The 19,213-nt window shown below is 38.8% G+C and overlaps 1 protein-coding gene across 5 annotated transcripts in view; it reads right to left on the bottom strand.

Annotated features, from left to right (window-relative positions):
* Positions 1-638: 638 nt before the first annotated feature.
* Positions 639-19,213, bottom strand: part of TMEM241 (transmembrane protein 241) — a 57,602-nt gene continuing 39,027 nt past the window's right edge. For 3 of the 5 annotated variants that reach the window (XM_058832952.1, XM_058832954.1, XM_058832951.1), the window contains 2 exons: positions 5,363-5,427; positions 639-1,993 (listed from right to left, as the gene is read on the bottom strand). In XM_058832952.1, the coding sequence (XP_058688935.1) occupies positions 1,933-1,993; positions 5,363-5,427 (126 nt within the window). In that variant the 3' untranslated portion in view covers positions 639-1,932. Of the gene's footprint in view, positions 1,994-4,432; positions 4,530-5,362; positions 5,428-19,213 lie in introns of those variants that run through there. The other 2 variants (XR_009276961.1, XR_009276962.1) reach the window with 2 other exon arrangements.

A 19,213-nucleotide genomic window follows, 5' to 3' on the forward strand; every position in this document is an offset into this window, starting at 1 on the left:
AAGAGAGGTACACGATGAGCTTTTCCCACAGCAAAGGTTCCAGCTATGATTGCAAAACCTCAGCAATCACGCAGGGACTCTTCCATGAGGTCTCCTAGGGTCACTATTCACTTCAAAGTCAGCAGAAAGGTGGCACAGCAAGGATTCTGCCACAACTGGCTGCTGAGAAAGCTCTCTGGGGAAAGCCAGAATGCTGCAGCCATCACTGCCAGCACTGTCTGAGTTTACAGACCAGGATGCCATGAGGATCCATGGCTGGCTGTGTCATGGCTCACTGGGTGTGAGTATGGGCCCAGCTTCCCACATGGCTCATGCTGGTTTCAGGACAGTTTGGACATCTATTTTTTCATGCTTGTCCCTCTCTTCCCCCTTTCTTCCCAAACCTGAGTTTTACCACCTGGCAAAAAAATGGCTCACTCCAAACTCGAGTCAGAGTGGGACCCAACATACACAGACAACATGCCCATATAAAGACACCTTTTGTGATAAACTGACATAAACTTAGTTGCAATATAGGCCAGACTAGTTTTCTTTCAAACTACAGTGCTTTTTTTAAAAACAAACAAACAAACAACAACTTTATCTAAAGCTCCTCAGTCATAGAAATTGACTGCAAGCATTTGTAAAATTTACCTTCACTATATCGTGCTTTATTTGAAATGAAAATGTAGCCATGTTTTCAAGCCCATTTCGTGGAATTTTTTACATTGAACCAGATATTCCTCTGGTAACTGTAGCCTTGTGGAAACCATGTATCTTGTTTAGACTAGTTGTCCAGTTTCTATCTACAGAGCGATATGCACTTCCTAAGGCAGTAATCTATCCAGAAGGATATCTCTGTGAGAGCAACCCTCTTCCCATTGACTATGAAGGAAAGTTGGTCAATTTAGATTAAGGGACTACACTTTACATATCTAATATCATGTGAGACAAGTCCCTCTCCTTATTGAAGCTTTGCTATCGAGTTCCTTTTACCATGTAGACCTTTCCCACAATATAAACCCGTCATTTAATATTACTTTCACATAGACTGCAGGCTCTAATATATCAAGATTAATTTTTAACAGTTATTAAGCAACCAGAAGTGAAATTATTTTAAGAACTCTTGAGATTAATTTCCTTACACTCTTTATGACATTCATTCTTTGTTTCCTCTTGCAATAATTTAAGAGACAAACCACTGCTGGGAACAGTACGTGTCCCTCCACCCCCTTCAGCTGACAAAAATTGGCAGGGTTCAAGAGAAATCTCAGCAAATGGGAGAGAAAAAAAATTCACAAAGAGCAATCACTACAGATATTGAGATTTATTGCTGATTTTCCCTTTCTGCAAAGCTGTCAAACTGTCAGAGTTCCAGAAGGGGATTATCTCCACAAGCCCCTTGGCCTCAGTCCCTGTGCCCATTCAGACAACATGACTAGAGACTTGTGTGTGGCAGCTTGCTGCTTACAGCACAGTTGGAGGCAAAATCCGTCCTTCCAGATCCTGAATTTATGGCAGGGTCTGGGCTCTGACATTGTTTGGTATGACCTGCTGTCTGCTTCAAACAAAAAAAAAACCACTGGGGGCATCCAGTGGGGAATGCTGCTTTTTCCTGAGTTTAGTTCCCTGTGCAAGAAGCTGCTACTGAGTGGTGCTCACACAGAGCCATCAGCATGAGACAGTCCAGTTTTCCTTTTACCACATCAATCTGACATAGTTTGTCTTGTGCTTTGAGGTAAAGGCTCCTTACCATCTTTGCCAACTATGCTGTTCCTTTACCAGCACTATTAATAGCATAGGTTATTTTCTTAATTAAAAAAAAAAAAAAAAAATAGATCCCTTTCCTCATGTTTGGTTGCACTTCTTCATTCCTGCTGCCACTTTTTTTTCATGATAGTGTCTCTAGGCTGCAAGTCAGCTCTTTCCCAGCTGGTGAGATCTGGTTCCTCTTTATGTGCCTGTCCTTTCACTGTAAACAAGTAATGCTTCTCCAACTCCACCGATCACAAGGCTGTAAACAAAGCATATCACAAATTTAGCATCATGTAAGTCCTTCTACTCGATACAAAATGATCTTATTTTATCTAAACACATTCCAACCTAGAGACAGTAACCCAGGTGATTTTTTTCATTTGTCTCACAAAGAAAATTCTGTAACCCAAAATATCTTATTTAAATGATCTCATCAGAAACTACCTTTCCTGTGTTTTAGGGTTGGTGGTATTCAGTAAAAATGCACAGACAGGAATCTAAATGGAGAAGGTTGCCCCTAGTTACAAGAATAGCTGCACACTCCTACACTAGCAAGAATAGGAAAGGAAGGCAAAAGAGTTTGAACCTTATTAGCCTAATGATTCTTTCTTGCAATTTCTGCTTGTGTTCTGTTGTGAAAACTCGCCACTTGACAACATCAGGAAGAGATGCAAAGCCTAGGTTTTGTGGACAAGGTGAAATCTGGGAAAATCTTTTTGCACTGGGGTGATCCCACTGGCATAGTGAGGCCAGCAGAAATTCTTGTGTTTGCCTCTCTTGGTGAGGTGAAAGGAGGTGCCCCAGCCGAAAAGGCACTAACGGGCCCAAGTTCTTTTTTCCTGTCCTGCACACAGTGCAGTTGTGGCACTAAGGCTGCTCCCCAAGAGTCAGCCTAAGAGCAGGGCTCCAAGTCAGGATGAATGGTTTTACAAAAACCTTCACTGAAATATGCTATCAGCCCACTCAATGCATGCAATAGTTAACAATCCCCAAGCCTCCTCTGTTATCTGTCACAGTTGACAGGAATATGGCAAGATGCTGACTCTTCTCCCCTTTTATAACAGTGCAAAGCTAAGTGTACTGACCTTTCGTCTTAGCCCCATGGCTTAATTAGCTTATGAAACAGAAAAGCTCTTTACTGAACTTTATAAACAAAACAAACTTCTGTTAAGTTCATTTCTAAGAGTACTCTTTTTTTTTTTTTCTTACAAAAAAAAAGTGTGTAAAGCTGAAGGCTCTTTAGTCTAATAGCATTACATTCACTTAAATCTTAGCTTTGGTGAGCTGTTTTAAAAAACACGTAACTTCCCTTGTTCCTGAGAGGAAAAAAATATTGTATAACAACAGCACAACATCTTACAATTACCAATTACACAGTAAACAGCCCTGGAAAGTAGGTGCTGGTGGTCCACAGAATAGTTTTGGTGTGGAATTACCAACAAGGAGCAAAAGTCTGCAAGCCTGCAAGCTTTTTAAAAAGGGTCTAAACCACTGAGTCTGGTCACCTGCAATTGGTAACAACTTCTGAGTGCTTTTTTTTTTCTGGAGAGGGGTAACCCCCATGTCTTATTTCAGCTCCAGTTATAAACACACCCTATGCATCAATTCCTTTGGAAGCTAAGGTTGGACAATATATCCTTTATCCTAAAAAAAAAAAACCCAAGCCCCATAACACTGCATATGGAAGACCTAAAATCAACAAAGCCTTAGAATTTTTTTTCCTGTTTCTATAGATGGGTTGCTTTCTAAATTTTTAACAGAGACTTTCAAAAAGAAACCATTCTAAAAGTCAGACTAGAAATTATGTACAAAATACAGCAAACTTCCCAGCCTTGTTCTGTAAAAAGATGCCTGCACTTGAGCTGTTCTTTAATATCATATATCTTACATCAGAAAAAGAACCCCTTTCTGAAGGATTTGAAATCCTGGGCATCCACATGCCCGTGCAGTCCAAATTACTAGGCAAATGGAATCCATTGTTATATCTTCAAGATGAAGCAGAGCAAAAATCATGGCTAAATGCCATCCCTTGATATTACCTTCAATTTACCATCTGGTAAATCCTCCAGCTTCTGTTTATAGTGGGGTGACAGCTAACTGCACTTGCCCATCATTCAAAAATTAACCTATGATATTGGCCATGACCACATTGGAGCAATACTAAAATCCTCAGTGATTAATGTTCTCATGAGTGCTTTGCAGCTGCTATCATTCAACAAACTATTTCCAGAGCTTTGCTGATAAGCCAAGGCACTGCCAATGCACAAGCACTGACATAATAAAAAAATTATATTCTTTTCTTTTTGAATGATGACATTCAAAGTGTAACAGTGGCCCAAGAGCTAAAGCAAAATATCTTTTAAACATACAGATGAGTTCATCATGTATAGAAGTTTCAGACCATATAGGGCAGGTGACATTGTTCAACTATATGGGTCTGTGTGCTCACATTAACAAAGGTACACATTCATTTTTAGTGCACATGTCAGTGAACACAGACGTATAATCAAAGCCTGCCTCTAGCACACACATGACAGACCGGCACAAAACATGGTGAAGAGCAGCAAGTTAATGGCCTAGACTAGGAGTGCTTTGTATGTTCTTTGATATTGGTTACATCTCTGACATGAACAGGCTGTGTGTATTTCCTAGAACTAAAAAAAAAAAATGCACAGCTTACTTTAGCATTTGAGATTACCTGTGCATAAAATGCAGATAGGAATGCATATTCACACATAAGTAAATGGGGCCAGTCTGAACTGGAGATTCTCCTTTATATAAGGCTCTTTTCACACCTGAAGAAAGGATATGTTAATTCCATTCAGTGCAGAGCTGAATCTTTAGGATGGCAATCAAACTGAATGAATCATGAATCAAGTGGAAAAAGGGAAGCTTAAAATATTTCAAAAGTAAGTAGATTTTTATTTCCATTAACAAATCTGTCCTCAGAAACACATGTCTAACCCCACATTGAGATGTTATTTGCATGGCAGAATCACTTAGGTTCACCAGCCATGTTCTGTGATTCCCTTTCACTGTGTGCCATACAAAATAGATCAAAACCACTGCCTTTGATGGAAGGAGCTTGAACCCCAATCCTTTATACTACTACCTAAAAAATTCAGGTTAGGTGATTTGTACTGTGTGGCCACACATTACAAAATCCAGATACAGCTTTGGGAAAAATTTATTATCATTATTTTTCTCCAGTGTCATTTTATGCATCCACAGCTCACAGTGTGTTAGGGAAACTTGAATGAACCATCTTGGTTAAAAAGATGCTGTCACCAAACCTTGACTCCTGTGTTTTACTTCCAGTTCAGCCACTAAATTGCAGCATGACTTTGAATAGGTCATTTATTTGCCTATTGGATCCATTTGTCTCACTGTAAAATATGCTGAGTGAATTGTGGTGAAACTTAATGTCCAAAATGTCCATGTTCTCCCACAGAGGTAGAAGAAACACTCTTCTATTACTTTACTGCATCCATCATTGCACACCTGGTTCTCCTTACATGCAAGATAATACTGACAGCAATAGAACTTGACATTTAAAAATATTTCCACATGAAGAACTGTGTGAAAATTCATCTTTACTCTTAAGCAAAAAGCTCATGTAGACACTTACCAAGAAATGGTTAGTACATTGGCAGTCATGACAAAGAAGAACGGTGATAAGCCAGCAGTGATAACCTGTTAAATTGAAAAGAAGGAAAAAACACTTTGTGAACTTGTGATATCACAAATGAAAACTAAAATACTTCTGCTGAAATTTAATTTCCATGTGTGCAGTCACATCTTCTTCTTTTAGTTGGAGAAGATAGTATGACAGCCACACATCACAATTTGATGTTGACTCTGACAGAACCTGGGACACAGCAGAGGCAGGGCAGGGAACCAGAGCAGAGGACCCCTTGTCACATATCCTAGCTGTCCTGGCCTAGAAGTCTGCTGGCTTTTACTTGTTGGAGAGCAGTTGGATCCTGGGTTTGGAAAGCTTTGTGTTTCTGAGGAGAACAAGAGCTTGAAATATGTTTATAGGTGTATAAAAACCAAACAAAAATTAACAGGGTGTAGGGTTAAGAGAAACAACACAACTTCAGTAGGTTTATGTTGCAAATCTCACATTCCCCCCATGTATCCTGGGTACAGAAACTAGAGACAAATGACTTTATACTTTCTGAGTACTGATCCTAGTAACAGCTAAATCCTGACATACAATGGTAACAGATCCCTGCCTCAGCAGCTATGGAGCTACCACATCTGCAGCCTGCGTGCAGTTTTGGATGTTTTGCTGCCAGATGGATAATGTAAAATGGAAAGAGTTCAAAGAACAGTGACAGAGTCATTAGATGGGGGGATTGATTTTCAGTCAACAGTTAGGATAAGCAATGCCTGTGGGAAAGGAAGGCTTGGTAGTGGTTTACAAAAACTTGGGAAACACAAGCACTGAAGAATGAAAAGAACTGTTTAGGTTAATACAAAATTGCCCAAGGAAAAAGATAAAATTAAGAAACAAAACATTTAAACAATTATCAGCTAAGATTTCCTAATCATTGTTTGCCTTAGTTGACTCCCAGGGGAGACAGCAGAAACTTCATTCTGTAATCTATTACTTGTTAAAGCATTACTACATGTGCAGCAGGGAAGCAAATGCATTTCAGTGTAGATTCTGTGCACCAGAAGAACTAAGAAGACACACAGAAGACTGTGTTAGTCAATACTTGCTACATTTGTTATGGCCACATCTTTAAAGGTAGGCTCTGAATCTGCCTGGAGTGTAATCAGTGCAGGATCACATGCAAGAGTGGCAGACAAAGAAGAGAAGGTTGTGTGTCCTCTCTCCAGTCCCATTCTCTGAGTTAGGCAGAGAGGGGACAACAATCTAAATGCAGCAGTTGAGACCATGCAATGGCAGAGGAGCAAAGGTGTTCAGTGGGAACTACACAAGGAGTACCTTCTCTGGCCTCTTTGGGGATGTTCTCTACTTGAGAGAGATTCAGGCATGCAGGTGGCTTTTTTCTTCTTAGACATTACCATAACTCACACCATGACTGTTCTGCATTTGCCTATAGCCCAGGCCCCTCCCTCTCAGAGGAAATGAACATGAGATGGACTTGATCTAGGCAGGATAACACATGACTGCAGACCTGATCAATCCCTGATCAGCAACCAAATTGCTGGTACCAATACAGCCACAGACACACCTCCTGATACAAACTTCATCAGGACACTGCCAGCCACAGCAGTGTCCTACACAGACAGTGCTGAATAGCTCTAAGCCAACAGAAAAAGTGAGCTCCTACTCCTAGCTAAAATAAAAGATGTATCTACTCCTGTAGCCTTGTATCTATACATGTAAGCAAACATACAACTTAACATGTATACCCAAAAGAAACTGACAGAGGACAAGGACAAGACACAAACAGAGAGTTATACTTCAAAATTCAAAATCGTATTGCAACTGTGCATGTTCAGTGGCCTGTTTTATAGTTATCTGCAGCCAGAGAGAGCTGACACTTACTCCAAACAGTGGAAGTTAACTATTCAGGAGTGGAATCTTTTATGCACTTTACCTAAAAACCAGCTGCAAGGCTGAATATCCATTAGTTCAAAGAGTGCTCTAAAATATGTTTGCATCTTGTTCTAGTGGGCTGGGCTCTCCCCTTACAAAGAGTGCAGCAGATGCACTGACCTACAAGGAACCATTTCTCATTTACTCTGGTGTGAATGCTCGTGGAATTAACTGTACTGAGTTTATTTTAGGTTAATGCTAACTTATTACATAAAAATATACAATATGAATTACTGACCATGTACACAGAAACTAACGAAAGATGGCATCTGTGGTATGTACAGAGCATTCTTTTACTTAAGCTCATCTCCTCAAAGAAACTGAAGTGCTGTGTTTGAGAAGTGGCACAAGTTAAAGTCATGTCACCCACTCCCTTGTTGAGTCCTGTTTATTAGACACTTGAGAAGAGGCCAAGAGCAGAGAAACAGGCATTCAAGAAACCTCCAAAACCGGGCTCTATCAGAAACAATACACCATTCTACTGTGATCATCCCAAACCTCCACAAAAATGCAGGCTGTAGCCTTTTGGACTATTATAGTTGAACACTGTTGTATTTTTGAGAAATTATGTAAGAGTCTCTCGGTGCCAAAGACAAACAAAATGTGGGTTGGAAGAGCGCATGAAGTAAGTGTGTGTAAGGAAAGAAAAAACAAATCACAAACAAACCAAAAGAAAACACATTGCTATAATGTCTACCTTTGGTGGTTTATCTAAAAGAAGAATCTGTTTAAAAATGAAAAACAAGTTTTCAGGGAAGCTAACAATGTAATTTTTTCCACGGGAAGAATTTAAATCCTAGGGACACAGTAGAGAAGGTAATTTTCCTTTAAGTACATTTCAGTATTATCTGAAGTGGTTTAAGTGTGCATTTAGTTTGAAAAAAAAACAAACCCACCTACACTGATGTTCTGAATGGCCTTTAAAAAAAAAACAAAACCAACAAAATAAATTCACAACAACCTGAGTGCAGTAATCTCTCTTTCTTCACTTTAAAGGTCAGTTGTCCCCAGCATTCAAATGCTTTACTAAAAGGAATGAGCTTTCAAGACAAAAGAAAGCAAGTTAAAGGGCAGACTCAAGTTAATGATTTCCAAATATATTTTAATGCTGAATTTTTTTAAAACTAGAAGGTGGAAAGAGAAATTTTAATTAGCTATAATATGCCTATTTTGAACAAAGCTTCCCAAGATTTTGACATACAGTCACTAATTCTATCAAATTTTACAGGCTGGATGGTTGAACGCCAACTATTTTGGAAACAGGAATAGCTCCATGGACCCTGCCTACTTTTAAAGGAACTGTGACCAGTCAGTATTACAAAAGCTACTTTAAAAACATTGATAACCTGAAATTTTCTTACAAAATTCTGACACAGCTTTCCATGATTAGGACAAAATTCAAGCATAGCATAATTTAACAAAACATTTCCATGTGAGCTGAAACTTTTCCTGAGAAATCATTTCAAACTCTTCCTTGCATGAAAAATCAAATCAAAACAAAACAAAACAAAATAACCTCTCCTCGAGATTGTTACTTAAAATAAATCATTCTGAGTTTATTGTGTCATTCCATTGCACTGTGAAAACAAGACCCATTTTAAAGGAACACTTCATTAACACCTATTTGCCTTGATTCCTGTTATTTCTGTAGTTCCAATCTCTGAGTTATTCACAAGTAATGAAAAAAATTCTCAAAAATCTTGGTATTTCAAATTATGCTTCCTACCTCAAGAAAAACCAGTTCTAGTTCTCTACAACCTATACAATGTGTATCAGCATTGCAGGAAATAAGTGTATCCTTGTAATGGGATTAGGTCTGAGAGAGGGCTGATCTCCTCCACACAAGAGACTGGTCCTGAAAAGTCAGGTAACAAAACATATAAATACTCTGGTATTCTTCATATAAATACTCTAGTACAAGGGCTGAACAGGAACCAGGAGGAAAAACGGAGAGCAACTCAACCATTTAGGGGTTTCAAACTTATTCGTTACAGGAGATTCCTAAATGCAGGTCCCCACATAAAAGGTGAAAACTTCAGCTGTCCCCATTATTCTGGGAACCAGAGAGAGGCTCAGGTGCCATAAAACATTTCACACACTGCTTACACTGCCATTCACATTTAACAAGCCCCTATCAAGGACAACACAGCACTCAGCTTCAGGATTCAAAGAGATTAATTCAATTCCAGAGCTCCAGAGTTTGCCCCTTACCAGGCTGAATTATTGGCAACTAGAAAAACAGTGGCATCATTGAAATGCTGGGTAACAGACTAAGATCTATGAAGCAGAAATATCCCAATGTCTGGAAGAACTTGCTGCACAAGTAGGGACAAAGCACATAAAATCACCTTTGCACAGAAAAAAAGTAGGCATAGGAAAAAATGTGCTCTGATGCGTCTGCTTTTTCTAAATCTTCTTTAGTGATTCCCTGAGTGGAGGGAGGCACAGTTACCTCTAGCTGTAAAGGGTTCCCAAGGAACTTTGATAGACAGATGGCTGCACAACTTGTGACATGAATTTCCTCCTTTCTCCCTACCACTTTATGGTCAGATAAGAAAAAAATTCCAAAGAGAGTACAATTTGTCTCACAAATGTTGGTTTAAGAAAATAGGGGGGGAAATAGAATTTTAGAATAAGGGATTAATTTAGTTTACAGTTAACAAAATAAAAAATAAAGACTGGAGAATTTCTTGCTGTAGACCTGAAGAACAGGCAAGATAACTATTGAGCCAGTTTCCTGTTAGAAGTTTTTCTTGAACATGCAACATCAGAAAACTCTGATAACTCTGACGTGTGGCTTGAGGACAGGAGATGGCATCCTAAGGGTTCCTGGTCCTTGGCAATGCACAAATTAGGATCCTTGGAGATAGAGGAATGTGGAACTCTGCATTCTTTTCTGCCTTCTCTACTGACCAGATGTGGTTTTACCACAGCCTCTGGAGTGTCCAATATTGATTGGCTCAAACCAGACATCACTGGCCAGATAAAAGTGTAATTTTTGACCAAGCTATCATGGGTTCCTTTCATCCCTGACTTTACAATCGCCTCAGAGAAAGATTTTCAGGCTGCAGAAACTGGCTGTAGATTTTGAATATCTAGCATTTCTGAGTTGTTCAGGAACATGTTGTTTATATAGTCAAGAACACAGATGAGGACATTTTCAAAAGTTAGATTCTGATTTAATCTTTCTATCTGGAATGGAAAGATGTGGTGGGGATTTAGTCCTGACATGACCATGATTTGTTAATATTACAACTCTACTTGTACATTCCATATAAAACTATGTTTTCTCTGAAACTTTTAAACTGTTAAGAAGTTAAATGTCATAGTTCTCACTGTGAACACAGAATACTTTACAAAAGTTTTCTTTAGTTTGTGTACACAGAGCCAATCCTTGTAACTTCACTTCCCCAAACTGCCAAAACCTCTGTCCTTACAAAAACCCGTATTTTTTCCAAAGAGGGTGTTTTGAAACAGCTCATCAAGTTCACTCACTGTTGAAAATAAATCATTCTATTTACCATGGGGTCAACTTCTCAAAACATCAGGAAAAAGATTCTGATGTACGTAACCTTTGTTTTCATTCTACTGTTGGAATTAAAGTAATATCAGGCTTTTTATAGACATAATATTTGTTTTGTCCCTCTTCTGCGTGGTTTAACCAGCTGCTATCATAATCATCAAAAATCACCAGGGAGATGGATCATGGTTAGTGCCACTGAAAACAGCTACATCAAGATAATCTGGTACTACCAAAAAGATAAAAATTACAGCTGGCAAACATCAATAAGAACACATACTTTTTTTCTTGAGGGAGAGCCACTGATATAATTTCCCAGATTTCAGAGTTACATCTCTTTTGTATATATGTTTACTTCAGAGTAAACATATGTAACTTGTGCACACAAAATGTTATGCCAGGAATGGAAATATGACCAAAAAATCCCCAAAATCTTCAGAACAGAAAAAAAAAAGAACAACTAATATTTTAATGCCATTCTCTGTATTCATTAATTCACGTGAATTTTCTAGTCTTCTAATACCATTTCTCTTCGTTTACATACATTTTCTATCTCAGGTGGTCTACAGACTATTTCCATCTAGCTCTCCTCTGCTTTCCTGCATTCAAATTTAAGACAATGAAACACTGCCAGATGGGTAAATTCTCTGCACCTTACCAAGAACACTTTCATTCCCAGACATCCAGCAGCTACAGAACCAGATGAACAGATGAAAGCATTGACTGGGACAGCCAAATATATGGAAGAACAATGAGGGACTGGGATCTCCTCTGTCCAAACCCCAGCTGAAGTGGTCCAGCATGTACTGACAAGTCTTTTTGAAATAATCCAGACATGAGAGATTTTTATGGAACAGATGCTGACTGTGAGGTTTCTAACTGCAGAAAGTCAGCAATGATCAAGGAGAGGCACCAATGACCACCTGTAAGCTCACTGATTGTGCAAGGCTGATACTGTCACTGGAAATGTGCCATTAGTTGGCAGCAAAAATCCCAGCTAAAGATGACAAACATGGTACATATCCTCCTTCCCAAGAAAGAGAGGATGGGACTAGAACTAATGTCAAGTCTAATTGGATTGCTGGCAATTAGGGCAGGGAAAAAACAAATACAAACAAAGTGTGTAGAAAAAAACCGCCTATTTTTTTCCAATGGTCATCTAAAAAAATAAAGCACTCTTAACAGCTGCAGATACTGTGCACAGGATATTGTGAGCAGAATTAAGCATCTGAATGAATCCTGCATGCAGAAGGTCAGCAATGGGGATAATCTACCACAGAAATAAAAACTTCCTTGTAAGCTTTCAATTATATTGCCTATTGTAATGACAAAACTTTCATTGAAATCATTAGAAGCTCAAAGGCTCTTCACAAACCATTTTTACAATACCAAGATCAATCTCTGGTTAAAAAAGATACAGCAAATTCGGTCAAAATTCCTCTGACCAACTCTCCTTTAAAGTCTCCTCTCCCTAGATATTAATTTAGTTGTATTAAACAATACAATGAAACAAAGTCTGAGACTTTTCTGAGGGTCTGCTCTGAGGGTCTGTTACCAATCAAAGAGCAAGACAAAATATGCTGCTTAATGTAAGGATTTCAGGTAATAATGCAGCTCCTGCAGGAGCACTACTAATAAATCCACTGACAAGGAAGGGTTTCAATCAGCAGCACAACTTTTTCCAAGGTAATGAAAGGTTTAACCTTGAACCACTGAAACTGTGGCTCTTCCCAAAAGAAATAGCAATGCCATGATCCAGCCTGAAAAGCTGAGGAGCCCAAACAAGGGAAAGAAACAATTCAAAGTGAAATAAATTGGAGGAAAGGAGAAAGCAAAACAGGCTTTGTTCTCTAATTCTGCCCATTAGTTTAACATTAGCTCAAGCACATCTGCTGTGTTACCCTCAGCCTGACCAAGCTGCAGATATGCCCCGAGTGATTTCATCCCCTGACAGACTTAACTGGAGACTGTCAGTCTATGAAATCAGCAGACAACGCAAGGAGTTTGTGCATTACAGCACACTTAGGTGCACATTGCTCATAGAAAGACTCTGCTTTCCTCTTCTGAGGGAAGAAAACCCTTTAACCCTTCTGAAATAAAAGCTGCTCCTTAAAGGACAACCCAGTGATGCTGGCACCATGGCAACAGTGGCACCATGGCAACAGTGACAGTCAGTAACTTCATGATCCGCACAGCTTTGATCCAGCCACACAGAAGTTTTTTCAGCTGCTGTAAATTGCTTTGAGAATTTTTATTTCATATTTGCCTAAATGGCTGCACTCATCTCCATCTTCTCTAAAGCATCTTCTTTTCTCAGAGGCTTTGGTCACCCTCTTCTGCCCTTTCTTTATATTTTATCTTTCTTTTTTTAATGTTTTTTTAGCATTATAAAAGCAATGATGGCAAATTCCAGGGGTTAAGAACACAATTAATTCCATGTATTGTGACTCAAAAGCAGCCAGAGTTCCAACATGCCTTAGCAGTCAAATGCCTAATTGATAATGATAAAACTTAGTTTTAGTATAAATGAGTCTGTTTTTCATGCCAATAGATTCTGACAAAGCTTAAAATTGTAAAACATTAAAAAACATGTAATGTTTTAAACATAGAACATACTAAAAACCAAGGGAGAGGGTAGATCAAATGACAAACAATAAGAAACTTGTCCTTGAATATATTTTCACAACAAAAGCAGGACAATTGCTTGCCTCTAGAAAAATCATCAGATATTTTAGGGTGGTTTTTCTTTATTACATTACAAATACCTAAACCAATAATCTCTGTACTGCAGATGAGTATTTATATATATTAGCTTTTTGATACTAAGAAAGAAGATTTCTTAATTAGCCTGGTATGTGTTTAGAGGGAAGATAATAATCTGCATTTCTGTGGCTAGGTACCTATATGCAGTTCCAGTATTTAAAGAATATTTAATATATATATTTTATATATATATATAAAAATAAAGAATCCTCTATTTTCTATCATATTTATGAATATTTTTTTCAGTGCTGTTTTCTGTAAGTTCTTTCTGTTTCCAGGATTTGATGACCAATACAACCATGATGCTTTTCCTGCAAGTGCAAGGTGGGACCAACAGGTGGTTGCATGCTTAGAGCTTCCTCAAAGTCATTGAGCATCCTGTCTTACCAGATTAATACATGATTAATGTACAGTCCTTTCAGATTAATATGTACAGTAAGTAGTTTTTAACCCTGAGCATCATGTGAATATCAAAAGAATTGCTGAACTGCCATCTAACTTCATTTTTTTAGAATTCCATACAAGACAAAAGTGGCCAAGCTATTGTGCTTGCACCGTATACATCTCATCAGCAATTTGGCTGCATGAGAAAATGAACCATTAAGGTTTAATTTCTTGCCTTTGAATCACTTCTAGAGGATCATCTGCCTTCACCTCTTTGAGGTATGTGGCACCTGTTTAACAGCTTTCAGTCATGGATAGCCATTTTGCTTCTTGGCCTTAATTTTCTTATCTCTCCACTGTCATTCTCTTTATTAAACTTTACGCCAGCCACCACAAAGACATGATGATTATTTTATGTTGCAGAAACATCTTACAATGTTAAAGTACAGTAAGGAAAGAAGGATATGTGGATTATGGAGGATTAATAGAATCCATGTAAGAGAATTCTTCTCTTATGAGAAACAGGATATCATGTTCATATTTACAATTATCAAAGAGGAACAAGGCAAAGCAAGAATCTTCCTTTACAGCAAGACTTACATGTGTCAATGTATAAACGTGTATCTATATATGCAATTATAAATAAAAGTGTACTACATATACACACCACAGAAATACATAGACATACATGATTGATGTATGATAGGGCTGAACTAATACAAGCACATTATAACTTATTCTGCTTTCCTCAAAAAAAAAAAAAAGTGAGACATTTAAAGAAAATCAAAACTCTTTGCTCCTTGGAAAATACCACATTGGGTTGAAAATTATGGCAGTGATTTCTTTCTGAATATTGAGTAGCCACTTCACACTACCTTCATTCAGACATAAAGATCAGACTTTCTGATCAAGGACAAAGCCAAAAGAAGAATCATTGAACTTTGCTATTGGAGATAATGGCCAAAGCACCCATTTCCCCTTCTAAGAGCTCAAGCAGTGACACCAGTCTTCAGCCTATAAAGTGGCTATAGTACAGAACCCAACTTAAGAGTACCTCTGCTCATACTTTAAATATTTCTCTTAAATGTGCCCATCTGTAATCCAGATACTGTTATTACTTTCCAGTTCTAAGGACACAAAGGGAACAGCCTACACAATTCTTGCAATCGTCGTCCCTATGTGTGCTTTGCTGATATGGAAGCATGATCAATCATGATTCAAACAGGTGTATGCACATGCACCAGCCTAACAGCATCTGTCCAGGTCAGTTCTGCAAATGAGAGGCACAATCCATGCAGCTGAAACTTTATGAAGTGAGGACAACAAAAGTCATTTAACGGGGACACAAGAAGGCTCCTTTATACCAAATAAATTTCATTTTCTTTGAATTTGCCAAGAAGCATTTTGCCCATTCTTACCATTTCACCAAACTTAAGACCCGACACCCCCTGCTTCCTGAAGATGCTTCATGCATTATAATGCTTAACTGTACTTTTCCTGTATCTTTTCATCCTGTCAAGGAGTCTCTTTAGCTTATATGCTGCCTCATTACTGCAAAGGCCTTAAATGCCTCTGATATTTAGCCTCTCCCCTGAAATCTCTAAGTTCAGAATCTGACAGGGCAGTGTGATTTGTCATCTTGTTTATATTTTATGAATTATTAAATATTTGTGTAATGGAATAAGAATTTCAACAACAACAACAACAACTGTAAAGTGTTCTACCTACTAGGACCACAGACAAAAACTGGATTGGACTAAGATAAGGTTTAATCAAGTATTGGATGATGGCAGAGAATTCGGGAGAATTCATGATTCTCCCCTAACGCAGCAAGTCTGGCATCAATATGCACATCAGAGAAAAGGAGGTATTTGTATCTTAACCTTAGTTGATACAAACTTACATCTCATGGCATGCAGTTTATTAATCTTTCCCTTTCTGTCCTAGAAAAATTTCCATATAAAGTCTACTATTGCTGAAATTGTTCAGTCCCTGGAACCTTTTAAGCAGATCCAAGCCTGTAAAAAATATACACCTCTCTTTTACTCAGTCTCAGAATTATCTTCTCTTTGAGACACTGAATTTTACTGATATGGTACACTGTGTGAAACAATTACTTTTTCTATTTGTTTTGAGAAGTATTGATTTTCAGTTTTGGGCAGCCGTCAGCTGTACTAATCCTCTTCTGCCGCAAAATACCACAATAAAATACACTTCATTTTATCTTAAGCTCAGCAAGAGCTAGCCTTCTGGAATTCCAAGTTATTCTTCATCTCATGAGATCACGAAGATAACTCAGATAAAACCACCATTATTTTCATTGTCACACTTAAGTGGTGAATTTAACAGCCAAACTGACAGTTTGCTTCGTATATCTGGCAAGAAAGGAGCTGGCTCCTTGGGAAGGAAAGAGCTCAAAATCTGCCTTTGCCTATCTTCTTCCCAAGTGCTGGATGCCCATGAGTAGGAACGGTTACTATGACTGCCTTGCAGGATAGGATGCACTTCCAAACTCCTCACAGGTGAGCCATGACCACCACAGCAGCAGCTCAGTGGTGTCTCAGATGGCCTTCAGGAGAAAAGAAAAAGCTGGTTCCAGCAGACAGCATGTACACTAGATAATTTTAACTAGATAACATCCACAAAACAAACCAGAAGCCTGTGAGCAGTAAGCACCCTCAGCAACCTAGGAATCCAATAGAAAACTTTTCTTTGCCACATGGGCCTCAGGAGGGTGATGGCCCACCCAAATGTACACTCTGAAGTCACTGCCATAACTGGCCCAAAGACCCAGATAAGGACTAGCCCAAGACTGATCACATCTGGAGCCCTTTGCTGTGGAGGGGGGAGTTGAGTGGCATGCTGCACACGTTCTCAGAGATTGCGCTTTCCATGCCTGATTGCCCAAAGATCTCATGCTGAACACTGCAGACTGAGACTGTTGTCAGTTCAAGATCCGTGCATTTCTTGAGTGCATCTTCAACCCCTCCTTGCCCCCAGTGTCACTGCCTCTTTCTGCTGTAAGAGAACAGACCTTGTGCATGCTGTTTTTCTTATGTATGGAAAGCCCAAACGCCATCAAAAGGGTTCAAGGAGGCTGTGAGAGACAATGAGGATGCACAGCTTAAGGGGAATATTTTATTGAAAAGAAATGCAGTGCAGTTTTCCAGTGTTAAAATCTACAGACACACCTGAAGTGCCTATGTTCCTTGTCAACATTGTCAGATGTAAAACATTTTTCTGTCATGACTAATTCAGAACTCTGTGGAGGATATCAGCAGTATCAAAATAGCATAGGAAACTTTGGAATGCGTAATCAAGTTTTTTTTACAAAAATCTGTTAGTAAAAATAGCAAGTTTCCATCACCCTCTATCCAGATGACACAGTTTTGGTATTTCTATGCATGTAAAGTCCATTTCCTATTGTATTTCCCATCTCACAGCTCCTTTGGGAAAACTTAATTCATAAACAAACAATTCCCAGAGAAGTTAACTAAATCTGCCTACTGACTCCTTTCCATACTACCCAATAATAATAACAGAGCACAGTCTCTGCATTGCCATGCTTTGGTGTGTTTATGCTGTTTTAGTAATGATGTAATGGAAAGAAAGTGACATGCTATTATTACTATTATTATGCTGAGGACTGCAAGGAAGAACTGGTTTTCTTTTAGGTTTTATTTTTTCATTTAAAAATGACAGCCTTTCCAGGGCTTTGTAACCATGAAATGTTACAAAAGGTCAAAATATTCCATCAGAAACTTTAAAAAATGTGACACTTGAAAAATGTTTTTTTAAAAACATTTATAGAGCTGATCAATTTTGAGCAATGCCTTTTATGAGCAGTGTCACAAGGTTGCACACTGTGGGCCTCAGCAGTTTCTGTGTGTCCCATTCATGGGAAGACAGTGACAGAAGTGACTGTAGCTGACTATACTCTTGGCCTCCCATTTTCCTCCAAAAAGAGCTGGGGAAGCCTCTGCAAGCAGACTCATTCCTTTCTGGCCCCTTAGAACAGCAATCCACAGCAACATGCATAAAGAGAAAGCTGGACTCCGCCTTCTCCCGCTCCATGGTGGCTGTGTAGAGGTCAAGAACAGCCCATAGTCATCTCCTGAGATTGTCTGAAGCCTATGTGACTTCCCTGAGTACCACGTATTTCAGGAACAGAACATAATCCATTTAGTCTGCCTTCCCTACAGCTCAATGGCTGTTGGCTGACTTCTGTTGAAAGTCAAAATCTAATCCTTAAACAGGTGTACAGAGTCAGACTGAGAAATTAGTGCACTTGACGTTTGGCAAAGAGTTGGTATGAGTTGGGGAGGAAGAGAAAGGCACAGAGACCTGTTTCAGAGAGCAGCAGCTGAAGTTTCTGAAGGAAGCCACCTGAAGTGTGACACCCAGTGCCTATCATGGAGGTCAAGCTTCAAGATCAGTGAGACAGCCTGGAGACATTTCACCCATGAAGGTATTTAAAAATCAACAGGACACATTCTGAAAAGAACAGAGAACCAGCAAAGCAGAAAAATGTGGCTATATCTTTCTCGGTTTTGGAAGCCCAGCCTTAGCTAGCTTTGGAGCCTTCTACATTAGTTTATTACAGAGTACACAGTCCTCCCATGTAATTTTGGCATTTTCATCAGTGCATTAGCAACGGAAATGACTTCCAAAACAGTTCTCATTCTTTTCACTTCTCTTTGTCACAATAATGATTCATCTCCCAGCCTCAGCTCTCCATATGCTAGTAACTCCAGGAGACTAAATAAAAATATGAGAGACTAGTAATCTATTATGCAGAGGAACAAATAAACCTGCATTCTCTGCAATTCAAAATAAGATTAAGAAAAAATTACTTTTGAACTGTTGTTTTGTACTGTCAAACATATAGAGATGGTTTGTCAAGGCTAGAATGAAAAAGTATCTTCCAAAGACATACACCATCTCACAGTTCTGCCTTTAGCTTTACATTAAAGGACATGCCAGTACCAAACATACACTTCAAATGGATATCATTTATATCCATGGATATCATGGATAAAAGGAAACAAACTATTTCAGAGCATCTCTTAGGGCTCAAAGTTAATGTCTGCTGAGACTGGATTTATTACATTAAGCAAAGCTGAAAATTGTGCTGTGATACCATCCAGAAATCACAACACATAACTTCGTGTGACCATGTCATGCCCAAAAGCTGTGTAACTGGCTTTTTCAGTGGATACACAACTGCATCCATTTAC

Source organism: Poecile atricapillus, chromosome 2 (genome assembly GCF_030490865.1).
Source record: "Poecile atricapillus isolate bPoeAtr1 chromosome 2, bPoeAtr1.hap1, whole genome shotgun sequence".
Classification (NCBI taxonomy): domain Eukaryota; kingdom Metazoa; phylum Chordata; class Aves; order Passeriformes; family Paridae; genus Poecile; species Poecile atricapillus.